This window comes from Moschus berezovskii, chromosome 15 (genome assembly GCF_049115385.1).
Source record: "Moschus berezovskii isolate FMDL1 chromosome 15, NW_MosBer_1.0, whole genome shotgun sequence".
NCBI classification, from domain to species: domain Eukaryota; kingdom Metazoa; phylum Chordata; class Mammalia; order Artiodactyla; family Moschidae; genus Moschus; species Moschus berezovskii.
This window is the reverse complement of record NC_142474.1, coordinates 64,883,662-64,898,273: the sequence shown is the minus strand read 5'-3', so window position 1 is coordinate 64,898,273 and position 14,612 is coordinate 64,883,662. Positions and strand designations below refer to the sequence as shown.

The 14,612-nt window shown below is 36.0% G+C and overlaps 1 protein-coding gene and 1 pseudogene across 1 annotated transcript in view; one reads left to right on the top strand and one right to left on the bottom strand.

Moving 5' to 3' along the window:
* The window catches only part of CCDC7 (coiled-coil domain containing 7), a 279,639-nt gene that overhangs the window by 255,720 nt on the left and 9,307 nt on the right, over positions 1 to 14,612 (bottom strand). The window contains exons 6-11 of the mRNA XM_088844150.1: positions 13,613 to 13,779; positions 9,784 to 9,845; positions 7,853 to 7,909; positions 5,371 to 5,443; positions 2,268 to 2,298; positions 1,751 to 1,840 (exon numbers count right to left, since the gene is read on the bottom strand). Coding sequence (XP_088700276.1) covers positions 1,751 to 1,840; positions 2,268 to 2,298; positions 5,371 to 5,443; positions 7,853 to 7,909; positions 9,784 to 9,845; positions 13,613 to 13,779 — 480 coding nt within the window. The remainder of the gene's footprint in view (positions 1 to 1,750; positions 1,841 to 2,267; positions 2,299 to 5,370; positions 5,444 to 7,852; positions 7,910 to 9,783; positions 9,846 to 13,612; positions 13,780 to 14,612) is intronic.
* LOC129535418 (U4 spliceosomal RNA) lies at positions 7,583 to 7,712 on the top strand (annotated as a pseudogene).

Genomic DNA, 14,612 nt, shown 5'->3' with positions numbered 1-14,612 from the left:
TACTGATAGCCTATACATCTCTCAAATGTGATGTATAACTTCAGTGAAAGTGTAGAATTTGACAAGTTAATTCTAAAATTTACAAGAAAGTGAAAAGGTCAACAATAAATAAATTCTCATAAATAACAAGGTAGATTCACTTGCCCTACAAAATATCAGGACTTACTCTAAATATGTAATTATTAAAGGCCTCAAGTATCGGTATAGAAATAGACAAGGCCAATAGAAAAGAATAGAAAGAGCAGAAACAGATCTTTTTATTCAGTGATATTCTCTAGCAACATCATACCAAAACATACATATCTAGGGTATCCTATTTAGGAAGCTATAGGAGAAAGCTAGGTGATAGCAGGAAAGGAATAAATAAGGAGTCAGCAGACTGTTGCTGCTCAGTCATTCAGTGGTGTCTGACTCTTTGCAACCCCATGGACTGCAGCATGCCAGGCTTCCCTGTCCTTCACCCTCTCCCAGAGCTTGCTCAAACTCGTGTCCAATGAGTTCATTATGCCATACAACCATCTCGTCCTCTGTCAAGGCTGTATATTGTCACCCTGATTGTTTAACTTACATGCAGAATACATCATGAGAAACACTGGGCTGGATGAAGCACAAACTGGAATCAAGATTGCTGGGAGAAATATCAATAACCTCAGATATGTAGATGACACCATCCTTATGGCAGAAAGGGAAGAAAAATTAAAGAGTCTCTTGATTAAGGTGAAAGAGGAGAGAGAAAAAGTTGGCTTAAAACTCAAGATTCAGAAAACTAAGATCATGGCATCCAGTCCCATCACTTCATGGCAAACAGATGGAGAAACAATGGAAACAATGACAGACTTTATGTTTTGGGGCTCCAAAATCACTGCAGATGGTGACTGCAGCCATGAAATTCAAAGACACTTGCTTCTTGGAAGAAAGGCTATGACCAACCTAGACAGCATATTAAAAAGCAGAGACATTACTTTGTCAACAAAGGTCCGTCTAGTCAAGGCTATAGTTTTTCCAGTGGTCATGTATGGATGCGAGAGTTGGACTGTAAAGAAAGCTGAGTGCCGAAGAATTGATGCTTTTGAACTGTGGTGTTGGAGAAGTCTCTTGAGGGTCCCTCATACTGCAAGGAGATCCAACCAGTCCATCCTGAAGATCAGTCCTGACTTCATTGGAAGGACTGATGCTGAAGCTGAAACTCCAATACTTTGTCCACCTGATGCGAAGAATCAACTCATTGGAAAAAAACCCTGATGCTAGAAAAGACTTAAGGCGGGAGAAAAAGAGGATGACAGAGGATGAGATGGTTGGATGGCATCACTGACGCAATGGATATGAGTTTGAGTAGTCTCTGGAAGTTGATGATGGACAGGGAAGCCTGGTGTGCTGCAGTCCATTGGGTTGCAAAGAGTCAGACATGACTGAGCGACAGAACTGACAGGTGGTAATTTAGAACACAGGATTCTTTTTTTTTTCAAAGCACAGCTGCTGCCAATAGGGCTTCTCAAGTAGTGCTAGTAAGAAAGAATCTGTCTGCCAATGCAGAAGACGTAAGAGATGCAGGTTGAATCCCTGGGTCAAGAAGAGACCCTCGAATAGGGAATGGCAACCGGATCCAGTATTCTTGCTTGGAAAATTCCAGACCGAGGAGCCTAGAAGGTTACAGTTCATGGGGCTGCAAAGAGTCAGACATAACTGAGCACAGGCTACCAGTTTTTAGTACTGGTATGTATGCCATTTTCAAACACTAAAATTAACTAACCTCTGCACTTTTCAACTTTTGTAGTTCATTTTCCAGCATTAATTTCTCCTCTGATAATACTTGGAGATCACCTTGAATCTGTGTGTAGTTCTAAAAACAAATATTATAACTTCATTAATAATGAAAAGCAAACATATCAATATGGAGAGGTTATTCAGGTACTTAATTATTAAAGTAAAAAAGTCTTTACTAACTCATAGAAATCATGAACCACTGGTATTAATCTGCACAGTGAAGTTATAACAGGTGCTAAAAGAGGCAAAGGTACTATGATTGACAATGGAAGTTCAGAGACTGTGGGATATTATAGTTCAGTATTTCAAAAGTCAAGTGTTTCTGAGTGATAATCAAGTCTACTAAAATCAAAAGAATAGCAAAAATTTCCAGCTCTCATAGTCATAAAACTCTCGCGAATAAACTAAGCATTAGATCTTTATTTAAGATTACATATTCTGACAATTTCTTGAATCTATATCAAGGACAAAGTGCAAATTCAAACTGAGAGCACTATACTTACAGCCTCTAACATCAGTTGCTCATTCATAGCTCTGAAAAACAAACCAAAAATACCTATAATGTATGATAATTAAAAATTTTTATTTTTACTTATGTAATATCATGTATTTTCTATGTACAAAAAATTAATATAAATAAGCTGTGATTCATGGGGTCGCAGAGAGTCGGACACGACTGAGCCACTGAACTGAACTGATACTTTGACTAGCATTCCAAAATTTCAATGTTCTTCCTAGAGATACCGTTCGATTGCTGTGTATCTTTCCAGAACTTGCTCTATGGATTTATATGACACTTTACATACCTATTCTATACTTTTTCTTAATGAGCTGGATGCTTGTTTTGTTTCCTTTTTCACATGAATGACGTCACTGGATATGTTGTTCTCAACATTTTTTTAACTTAACACAACTTCTGAGATCTATTTATATAGGTAAACATAGATTCCTCTTACTCCCTTTAAATACAGCTTCTTATTCCATATCAAGATTTGGCAAACTTTTTCCATAAAGAGCCAGATAGTGAGTCTTTTACACTTTACAAACCAGTTGGTCTTGTCACTACCAGCCAGCTCTGCAGTGGATATGGCTGTGTTCCAACAAAACTTTATAAACAGAAACAAGCTGCAGGCTAGATTTGACTCATGTTCTGCAGCTTGCTGACAACTGTTCCATAGTACAGATAAACTATTTTTTTGGACTAATGAGCTTTTATTAATTATAATCAGAATTTTTAAAAGTTTTATTATGATTAACATACTATAAAATTAACTCACTTAAAAGTATACAATTCAATACCTTTTAATATATTCACTGAGTAACAATTGTTGTTTAGTTACTAAGTTGTATGCAACTCTTTTCTGAGCCCATGGACTGTAGCCAACCAGGCACCTCCGTCCATGGGATTCTCCAGGCAAGAATACTGGAGTAGGTTGCCATTTCCTTCTCTAGGAGATCTTCCTGACCCAGAGATCGAACCTGTGTCTCATGCATTGCAGGTGGATTCTTTACTGCTGAGCCACCAGGAAAGCCCAACAGTAACTATTACCACTATCTAATTTTAGCACATTTTAATTACCCCAGAAAGAAATGTGGTAGCCATTAGGACTCACTCGCCATTTCTCCCAGCACTACCTCGGTCCTGGCAGTCATAAGTCTATTTTCTGTCACTATATATTTCATATAAAAAGAATTACAAAATATGTTATATTCTGAGACTGTTTTCTTATACCTAGCATAATGTTTGTAACACATATTAGTACTGTGTTCCTTTTATTGCCAAATAACATTCCACTGTATGGATATAATCATTTATTAATTCATTTATCAGTTTATGGGCATTTGGGTTGTTTCCACTTTTTGGCCATAATGGCCACTTTTTGGCCATTATGAATAATGCTACTTGTCCAAGTATACAAACATACTTGTCCAAGTTTTTGTGTGGACAAATATTTTCATTTCTATTAGGTATAAACATTGAAACAGAATTTCTTAGTCATATGTCAACTGTATATTTAACATTTTGAGCAACTGGCAAACTATTCCATAGCAGATGTACCACTTAAATTCCCACCAGCAATGTATGAGGGTCCAATTTCTCTACATCCTTGCCAATACTGGTTACTGTCCATTGTTTTCATTGATATTATAGCCATCACAGTGCTAGTGGATATGGAGAGGTATATGACTATAGTTTTGATTCCCTAGTAACTAATGATGTTCAGGATCTTTTCCTGTGCTTATTGACCCTTTGTGTATATTGTGTGGCAAAATACTTATTTGGATTATTTGCCCATTGTCAAATATGATTATTTATCTTTTTTATGATTGAGGTTAAGAGTTCTTGTGTATATTCTGGGTGTAAGTCCCATATCAGATACATGATTTATGAACAGTTCTCGCATTCTATGAAATGTCTTCTCATGTTCTTAATGGTATTATTTGCAGCACAAGTTTTTAATTTTTAAGTTCATTTATTTTTTCTTTAGTTGGTTTTTCTTTTGATATCTTAAGAAACCACTGGCTAACTCTAAGTAAAAATATTTACTCCTATATTTAAAAGGTTTAGTTTTAGCTCTGAAATTTACATCTGGTAATTTTGAATTAATTTCTGTGCATGGCACAAAGGATCCAACTTCATTCTTTTGCATATGGATATTCAGTTCTCTAAGTACAGTTATTAAAAAAAATATTCTTTCCTTACTGAATGGTCTTGACCTCCATGTTGATAATCAGTTAACCATAAATGTAATGATTTATTTATGGACATTATTTCCATTCATTCTAGTCCATTGATCTATATAGATTTATCCTTACACCAATATTACATTGTCTTGAGTACTACAGGTGTATACAGAGCTAAAACTACTGAAGTATGAGACCTCTAACTTTGTTCTTCTTAAAATTTCTTTGACTATTCTGAGTTCTCAGAGCTCTTTTCATCTTGCAAAACTGAAACTCTATACCCATTAATAAAGAACTTCCCATTCCTCACCCCTTCTGGCAACCACCATTCTATTTTCTCTCTGGGTGAATTTGACTACTTAAAATGCCTCATAAGTGAAATCACACAATTTTGTCTTTTGTGACTGGCTTATAATTACTCAGCATTAATGTCCTCAAGATTCATCCATGTTGTACCATATATTAGAATTTCTTTCCTTTCTAAGACTGAATAATATTGCATTATAAGTATATGACACATTTTCTTTATCCATTCATCCAGCACTGGATACTTGGGTTGCTTCCACCTCTTTGCTATTCTGAATGATGCTACAGTGAACATGGCTGTACAAATATCTCTTCAAGACTATAATTTCAATTTGGGGGGTTACATTCCCAGAAATGAAATGGCTGTATCTCCACATCATGATCCAAAAAAATGAATCATATTCTTTGAGGAATTGACATACTATTTTCTGTTGTGGTCATACAGCTTCACATTCTATATGATTATAATTTTTAAGCTTCAAAATTAAACATATCATAAAAATTAACAAAATTAAAATTTTTAACAGTAGTTTTATTTTCTATGTTTCCAATTTATCTGAAATAAATATGCACTTGTATTTATACTGAGGAAAAGGAGTTATTTTAGAAGCTTACCTTTCTAATTTATTTGCCTGATTTTCAAATATTTTCAACATGGTATTCAATTGATTAATTACAGGACAAGTTTCTATAGTTAAAAAGGAAAACATTAAAGGTATTACAAATGGCAGAGGCTATATGTATATGCTAACAAAACTCACTGCTATACGTGAGAACCAAACAACGAGGAAACAGCAAATATGTGCAACATATAACAACGGGACCAAATAAGTCAAGTATATCAAGAAGCTAAGTAAACCAGAGACCTTGCTTTGGGAGGGTCAGTGCTCCCTGAATATTCAAAGAGTATATTGGGAGAAGTCAGCTTTAGAAGAATAACATTCAGAATTTCTTATAAGTAAGAAGAGTATTTAATAATGCTTGTATAGAAAGCAATATGGTATAACAAACAATGCTTTAAAATTAATTCAATAAAAGCATAGCAAATAATTTTAAATTATGTCCTGTATACAGTAAAAGTTTACAAAGAAATAAAGTATTATTTATGTCACAATCTGAAAAACACTTCTCAAGAGGGAGAAAGGACCTTGCTATAGACTGAAATTCATGTTAAAATGTCACCCAAATTCATGTTAAAATCCTAATCTCCAATACAATAATAATTAGAGACAGGGTCTTTGAGAGACAATTAAATCATGAAAATGGAGCCATGTGAGACACAGGAGAGCTTGCTTGCTCTCTCCTCATGGTCTCTCCATTATTTAACACAGCAAGAAGATGTCCATCTGCAATACAGGAAGAAAGCTCTCATCAGAATCTGACCAGGATGGAACCCTGATTTGAACTTCTCAGCCTCCAGAACCATGAGAAATACATTTCTACTGCTTAATCCCCTCAGTCTATGGCAATTTGTTATGGCAGCCCCTAAAATGGGCCCATATCTACAATTCTACTAGTTCAGGAATTTCAACTCATAGAACGTGTAGCATAGAATGTGTAGATGGGAATACTACACATCCATTGCCAAATGGAACAGCTTGGGAAATCATCCGATTGCTCTTCCTCAAGACCTCATTATGAATGACCCTAAAACAGAAGAAAAAAGATCAGAGAATCCAAGTCTCATTGAACTGTTCTATCATAGTTAAGACCCTTTTCTGAGCAGAGTGTCTCTGGTTAACAAAGTGGTTTAAAATTTATTTTAAAGTAGCCAAATTTTTCCTTAAAAATTATGAGTAAAATTTCTACTTGTATATTTTATTATTTTAGATTATTTTATGATTAGAAGATGTGTTCCACTGGTCTGTAAGTGGGCACAGAGACCTCTGTTTTTGTTCATGATGGTGCATCAGGGACCCCAGTTACACTTTCACTTTAAACCTATTAAAAATTGGACAAATATATGATATAATAATCAGACACAAGAAAACAGAAGGGACAAGGCAGAAATCCCTCACAGAAGGAAAACAAAGAATTGCTCAATGACGACCCTACCTTACTGCCTGAAGTTCCAGACCACAGCATAAGGAAGGGAAACCCAGATAAAGTTACTGGTCTCCTTGAGTTCAGAGACAAGGTTCAGAGACTGGAGAGGCCAAAGCAGCTAGAATTCACAGGGCACAGTAGTAGACAGAAGACAGCTGCACAGATGGGGGAAGAGAGAGCTCCACAGACATGCAAATGTTCCCCCTAAAGCAGAGAGAGAATTTTACTGTCTACTCCAAAGCTCTAGATATCTTTCTATCCAACCTAGTTAGTCAGGGCTGCCTCAGAAGTCTCTATAGATCTTGGGAGTACTGTAGAATGTATAGCAGGCCTTCATTTAAACATGACACTGTTAGAGTTTATAGCTGAAGCTGAAAGAGAACAGGATTACCATCAACTTTTTCCAACAAAGTCTTATTTTCCACTTCCAAAACAGTATTCCACAGCACACATAACATGATTGTTTGAAAATTCTCCCCAGTATTAAGACATAAAAAAAGGCAGTTTCTCCTTTCTGTTGATAAGTAGTCAGAAGTTTGAGTTCTAGCAGCTCCTTATATTCATGAATTGATAGGTACTCAGCTACGGTCAAAGGATAAGTGTATATGGGATGATCTGTAATTCACAGTAACAGAGTCTACAAATGACCTCTTAAATTTATCACTGCTCCTTCCTCGAAGGTCTGCCACCTCCGCAACACTTTGTAATCATAATTAAAAATCCTCCGTTACAAGTAATAACATGGAACTCCTTAAAAATGAGTCTATTAAAAAAAAACAACAGCTTTGCGCAGTGGCAGTATCATAGCCAATGAGGTTTATCCAAGGCGCGATTATTGCTAATTAAAAAAAAAAAACAGTATTTTTGGTAGTCAGTAGCTAACTAGGAATTTCAATATTTACTTGATAGTCAGCTCAACTGTATGGCTCCAAACTCCAGAAAATTTATGGTTTAACTTAACAAGTATTATTTTAAATTATAGAAAATTATAGAAATTCATATATATAACAGAGCTTATTAATACAATGATGTTTAATGAGTAGAAACTTACGTGGCTCAGTCACAGAAACATCTGTAATTTCTTCAGTTGAGTGTGTTTTTATGAATTCTGAAATAATAGTTACAAGTTTCAATATCAATCACATATATCAATTGAATTTAAATTTCATAGTTTTTTAATAACTCATTCAAGAGAAAATTCTTGGGCTTCCCTGGTGGCTCACTGGTAAAGAATCCACCTGCCAGTGCAGGAGACACAGGTTCAATCGCTGGTTGGGGAAGATGCTGCATGGAGCAGAGCAACTGAGCCTGCACCACAACGATTGAGTCTGAACTCAGGAGCCTGGAAGTCACAACTACTGAAGCCCAAGCATGCTCTGCAACAAAGAAAAGCCTGTGCACTGCACCTAGAGTGTAGCCCCAGCTCTCTCCAACCAGAGAAAATCCTGCACAGCGACAAAGACCCAGCACAACCAAATGTAAGTAAATATTTTTTAAAAAAGAGGACACAAAACATCTAAGAAAAGCAACAAAACTGCCAATATTGTAGATCCTGTAAATCAGGCAACAAATTGTAACATCTAAAACAATGTGCCTAACAACAGGGATGTGAACTCACCATTTTCTCAACAAAACTTGTTTTTCCTCTTATATTCTCCCAGTTACGATTACCATCATCTAATCTCCCTTCCTTTCATATCTAAATCTGCCCCCTTTCTTCTTTTATTTGTCTCTAATACAGGCACTTATCACACATTTAAGATACAGCAGTTAACTTCCCTTTCTTACTCCCAACCCCCAAATCTAGCTTCTCAATGTGGCCAGAATAATCTAAAATTCAACATGTCACTTCCCTATAAAAAAAAAAAGCCTTCAATGATTCCCTAATTAAATATCAGGGCAAGCGGGAGAAAGTGTTCCTTAGCACAGCATCTAATCCCTTAGCATAGGCTTTCTCCTATTACTCTATACTTGAATACCATACCAGAAGGAAATGGCAACCCACTCCAGTGTTCTTGCCTGGAGAATCCCAGGGACGGGGGAGCCTGGTCGGCTTCCGTCTATGGGGTCACACAGAGTCGGACACGACTGAAGTGACTTAGCAGCAGCAGCAGTAAGGTGGCGCTAGTGATAAAGAACCCACCTGACAACGGAGGAGACAGAGGAGATGCAGGTTTGATCCTTGGGTTAGGAAGATACCCTGGAGGAGTGCATGGCAACCCACTCCAGTACTCTTGCCTGGAGAATCCCATGGACAGAGGAGCCTGGAGGGCTATGGTCCATGGGATCGCAAAGAGTTGGACACAACTGAAGCAACTGAGCGCACACACGCAGTAATTCCCAATTCATGCTGTTCCTCATGCTATACCCTCTTCTTAAAATACCAAATACCTCCCTTCTCCACTTGACAAAAATCTTACTGATCCACTGTTGTTGTTCAGTCACAACGTTGTGTTTGACTCTGCAACCCCATGGATTGTAGCCCTCCAGACTCCTTTGTCATGGGATTTCCCAGGCAAGAAAACTGGAGTGGGTTGCCATTTCCTTCTCCAAGGGATGTTGCAGACCCAGGAATGAAATCCACATCTCCTGCACTGGCAGGCGGATTCTATATCACTGAGGCCACCAGGGAAGCCCTTTGGCATAAAACCTTAAGTCTCTCAGGCTGGACAAGTTGGCTCCTTTCTGTGGAATCACTGCAAATAACATATCTTTTTCATGCATTACACTATATTAAGATAATACATAATGTGCTTGTATGCATATCATGTTGTGGATTTTGAGGGTAAAAAACAAGTTTTATTAATTTTGTATACTCCCAGAATTTGAAACATAAGAACTTTTACTGAAAAGATCAACTACTATTGAATATCTTCAAATTTATCATTGTATAATTCATATGGCTATAAATTTTTACACTTTAAATCTCAAAATGTTAGTGTATTTAGGAAACCCTATAACGGCTGTGCAAAATATTATCACCTTGAATTTTCTGCTTCACAGTTTCATAAGTTTGCACATCTTCTGGTGGAATTCCACTATCCCTGTTAAAATTTAAATAAATAAAACATATTATCAAACAATTTAAATTACACTTAAGAATCAGAATATATGCTCTAGACATATGCAGTCTGTAAAATAAAATTTAATGTTTTCTTTAACCTTTATTCAGACATTAAGGTAAATTAGTCAATAACTAAAAAGTATCAAACTATGTAATTCTATGAATTCTATATATTCATAGAATGTATTCCATGAATATAATTGGGCATATTCCATGAATATAATTAGACATACCATGTATATGACGTATTCCATGAATATAATTAGGTATACCAACAACCACATAAACGAAACTAGTAAAAATGTATTTGGTTTAAGCATGAGATTTCTTTGTATCAATGTATTATTAATATGTAATCAATTGTTAAGAGCAAAAGTTCTAGAGTCAGAGTGCTTGGCTCAAAACCTGTTTTATCCATTTACTAACTATGTGATCTCGGGTAAGTCATTTAACCTGAGCCTCAGTTTCTTAATCTATCAAAATTGGGTATTAGGGTATCTATTTCATAAAGTAGTTGCAGGACCAAAAGACACACATAAAGTTACTAGGAAAATACCTAGCACACATCTGATGCTTAAATTTCAAGTATTAATATTAACACGAAATTAATCCCATGCTTCACAATAGATAGCATAGGTGAATTTATAACTGAACCTCTGAACCAAGGCTCTGTTATGCAGTTCCCATTGAAGCCAACACAAGTATCATTCCCTCATTCCTTTAAGTCTAGTCATTGACAGACGAAGGTATCAATGATGTTGCTGCTGCTGCTGCTAAGTCACTTCAGTCGTGTCCGACTCTGTGCGACCCCATAGACGGCAGCCCACCGGGCTCCCCCATCCCTGGGATTCTCCAGGCAAGAATACTGGAGTGGGTTGTCATTTCCTTCTCCAATCAATGATGTTACTGAATAATAAATAGTAGCCTCTCCCAATTAAGTGTAATTTCTATTTTAACACTGTAAAATGAAAGGGTTTTGTTAATGTATAATGTAACAAAATTGTTGTTGATAAACGGAAAGTTTTACTAGGATAAGTTACTATACCAGATATGGTTAGGGATAGGGGAACAAATAAGTTGAATTCAGGTATCCATAAAAACTCATATTTATTTACTATTTATTACACACGATAGGAAATATGTAGATGTGCATGACTGGTTCTGATCTTAAGAAAGTAACAATCTTGACAGGAAAACTTACACATGAATAATCAAATTAATAACTTATGAAGTTAAATTGGTAGCTAATCATTGATTCACAATAAAACTATTAGGTATATTATTTGTTGTCAAACAATAGGGGACAAGAAAGAAGTAAAAAAAGAAGAGATCACTATAGGATGGATTTCTCAACCCCAGTACTATTGACATTTTAGACTGGATAATTCTTTGTTGTAGGGGCCTGTCTTGTGTATTTTAGAATGCAGCATCTCTGACCTGTACCTAGTAAGTGCCAGTAGCATTCTCCTACTTCCTAGTTGTGACAATCAAAGTGTCTACATACAAGTGTCTTCTGGGGCACAAAACAGCCCCCATGTGAGAATCAGTGCTATAAAGAAGCTCTACCATGGCACTCCATCAACATTACACAGGTCCATAAAGTCTTCATAAATAAGATTTGACAGCAGCCAGATCCAAATCTTAATAGAATGCCCTAAAATTTCTGCTAGTGAAAGAGAAGATAAGCCTGGTGAAGAGCATCCATTAGAGAGCTTTTCATTCCTGTCTCATGGAAGGTTGACACAAACTCATTTTCCATCTATCCCCTACTTTCAGTTGAATGCCCGGCTTTCTACCCCTCTCTTCCTTACAGCCCAACTGAAGGCTTCCGTTAAGACTTAAACAATGTATACAGAAGAAATTAACACAACACTGCAAATCAACCATACGCCAATAAAAAATAATCAAAAATAAAACATTATAAAGATGCATGGCTCTAGTTTAGACTTTGTTCCTTCATGTCAGCAACAAATTGCTTCTCTAGCCTGTCACCTGGTCCCTTCTGCTCCGTGTCATCCTGTGGAACAAGGAACACAGGGAACTGACACCATGCTGATCTTGCTCTTGCTGTTGGCCTAAGTAATTAACACCATTTGTGCCCACTGTCTCTGTACTACCCTAATATTCCGAAGTATGATAAGCCAGTCTCATAGCTACCATTGTGCTGCTACTTCAGGTCTGTCTGCTTGCCAACAATGTAAACAAAAGTATGTTTGAAAAATAGTTTTAAGATACAATGAAAGGGGATAGAAAGTACTGAGGAAGTTTAGCAGAATGAATTGAAAATAATTGGGAAGATTATGAAGTTTATGAAGATTATAAATCAGATATACTAAGTTGAAATATCTCAAAACTGGAATTTTGTTCAGGCTAACTTCTCACTAAGGGAGAAAAGGTCTGATATTCATACAGTGGTATTATATAACAGTAACAATGGAATTCCACTGACCCAATTGGAAAATAGCTCTGCCCTGAGCCATTCAAGTTTCTGCCAACTGCCCTGGCCCCTCAACCTTCCCAGGATCCAGCCCCTAGAGGAGTAATCCTTAGCACATACAGGACCCTGCTTCAGTGATAATATCTATTCTAATCAGTTGGTGCCCATATTATCCTGGTTCTTCATATATTTGGCACTACCACCAAGAACAAAATAGTCTGCGCCTAAAGAATATAAATTACAGATGCACACTTTTTTCTAGTACCAAAAAATTTTTAAAAAGGAAAATTATAGTTTGGGCTGGAAATAAAAAGCAGAGTAAAAGTATTTTATGTCAAATACAGAAGGAAATGCTGCCATTTGTGACAATATGGATGAACCTGGATGATGTTACACCAAGTGAAGTAAGTCAGAGAAGGATGATTAATGTGTTATTTTGATTACATGTAGAGGCTAAAAACTCAAATTCTTAGAACCAGAAAGTAAAATGGTGGCTGCCAGGGGCTGAAGGGCGTTAGGAAGATGGGGTAATGTTGGTCAAAAAGTACAAACTTCCAGTTGTAAGTTGAAAAAGTTCTAAAGATCTAATGTACAGCATGGTGTTTACTGTTCATAATATCACTGTTATCATATACTTGAAATTGCTGAAAGAGTAGACCTGAAGTGTTCTCAAGGAAAAATAATAACCACGGAGGTACAAATATTCTATGAAGATACCCTATGAAGACATTATAAGATGATTTACTCATCTATTTCAAGAGAGCTAAACCTCAATAGACAACAGAAGTATTCTTGTAATCATTCATTTTAATCTTCCTCCTACCTACCAAAGAAAAAGGATTTTCTCAACTAAAAAGTAGTAATTCATTCTTTGGAACATATCTCTGTTTGTATGCAACACCAATGATGGTGTTCTTGAACAATGAAATATTTCACTATGCCTTAAATATATTATGGAAGCTACCAAATCAAACTGAGAAAAGAGTTTATAAACCAGATATTTCAAAGCCAGTAGTGTTCAACAGAACTTTCAAACAATAGCTACATGTGGCTTCTAAGTACTTGAAATGTTGCGAGTATGACTAAAAAATTATTTTTTTAATTAAATTGAATTTTAATGGATACAGGTGCCTAGAACCATTTCAAGCTACTAAAAATATCAAGTAGGAGCGAGCTAATTATATCTTCTAATTTGATTTAGAAGCTCTATGTACAGTATAATACCTGAACCATCATCTTATATGCGTTACTAATTATATACCTACTCTTACTGTTTTTAATTATTTTAACGCTTTTAACATTTTACTTACTTGGGTTTAGACAACAGTTCTCTGTAGGAGAATTTAGACCCTTCTCTAAGGCGATTTTTCAGTTCTTCAAGTTTGTGTACCTGCTTTACTATTTGTGCAATGCTTAAACTGACTGTTTTATCAGGTGTTGGAAACTCTGCTTCTGAAAAAGTTTGACCTTTGCTTATCTAAAAATAATAAAATTATCCAGTTACTTGGGAAATACTCATTTTGCTTCCATACCTCAAAGAAATTTCATCATTTCACTTATCATATCTAAATAAATTTTATATTGTCAATCTATAGCTATAATCAAATACTAATTTTACAAATATATGAGCCACTGCCTAGCAACAGAATTACAGTAAGTGTTGGTTTTTATATGTCAAAACTCAAAGCCAATCTTCTGTTTATTTTTTTAATATATAAGGATTTTAAGTAAGTTAGATAACAATTTTAGCAGGATCAGTTAAAGGCAACTCAAAATACTTATGCTAATACTTGGGATGAGAGGATAAGTTGGGAAAAAGTAGTTAAGCCATAGTCTTTGGGGCATAGCAAAGAGAAATTCTAACAATGGGAATTTAAAACAGATACTTCACCTTACTAATATTAACCTGGAATATGATTAAAGATGTAACAGCACGAAGTAAGTACTGGGCAATGTACTGGAAGTCTGAGATTATGGGATGAAGAACAAATGGAAGGAAAGCAGGAGATTAAAAAAAAAGAAATACCTTATGGACAAAGGCAAGATCCCAAATAAGAGGACACCAATTATAAACTGAACCTAAAAAGTGACATAGCAATCAGCAATTATCCATATAATGCCTGTCATCAAAAATCCACTCTCCATTGTCCCTGTTTATAGCAGTGGAACATTTCTATCTTGACAGGCAGCATTGTATTAACCTTTGTCAGCAGAGGGTCCTGAAAACTTGAGAGGAGAAGGAAGCTTTTCTTCCAAGTTCTGTCATCTCCCTGCTTAATCCTAGGACAGTACACAGTGTAACTAGTAATA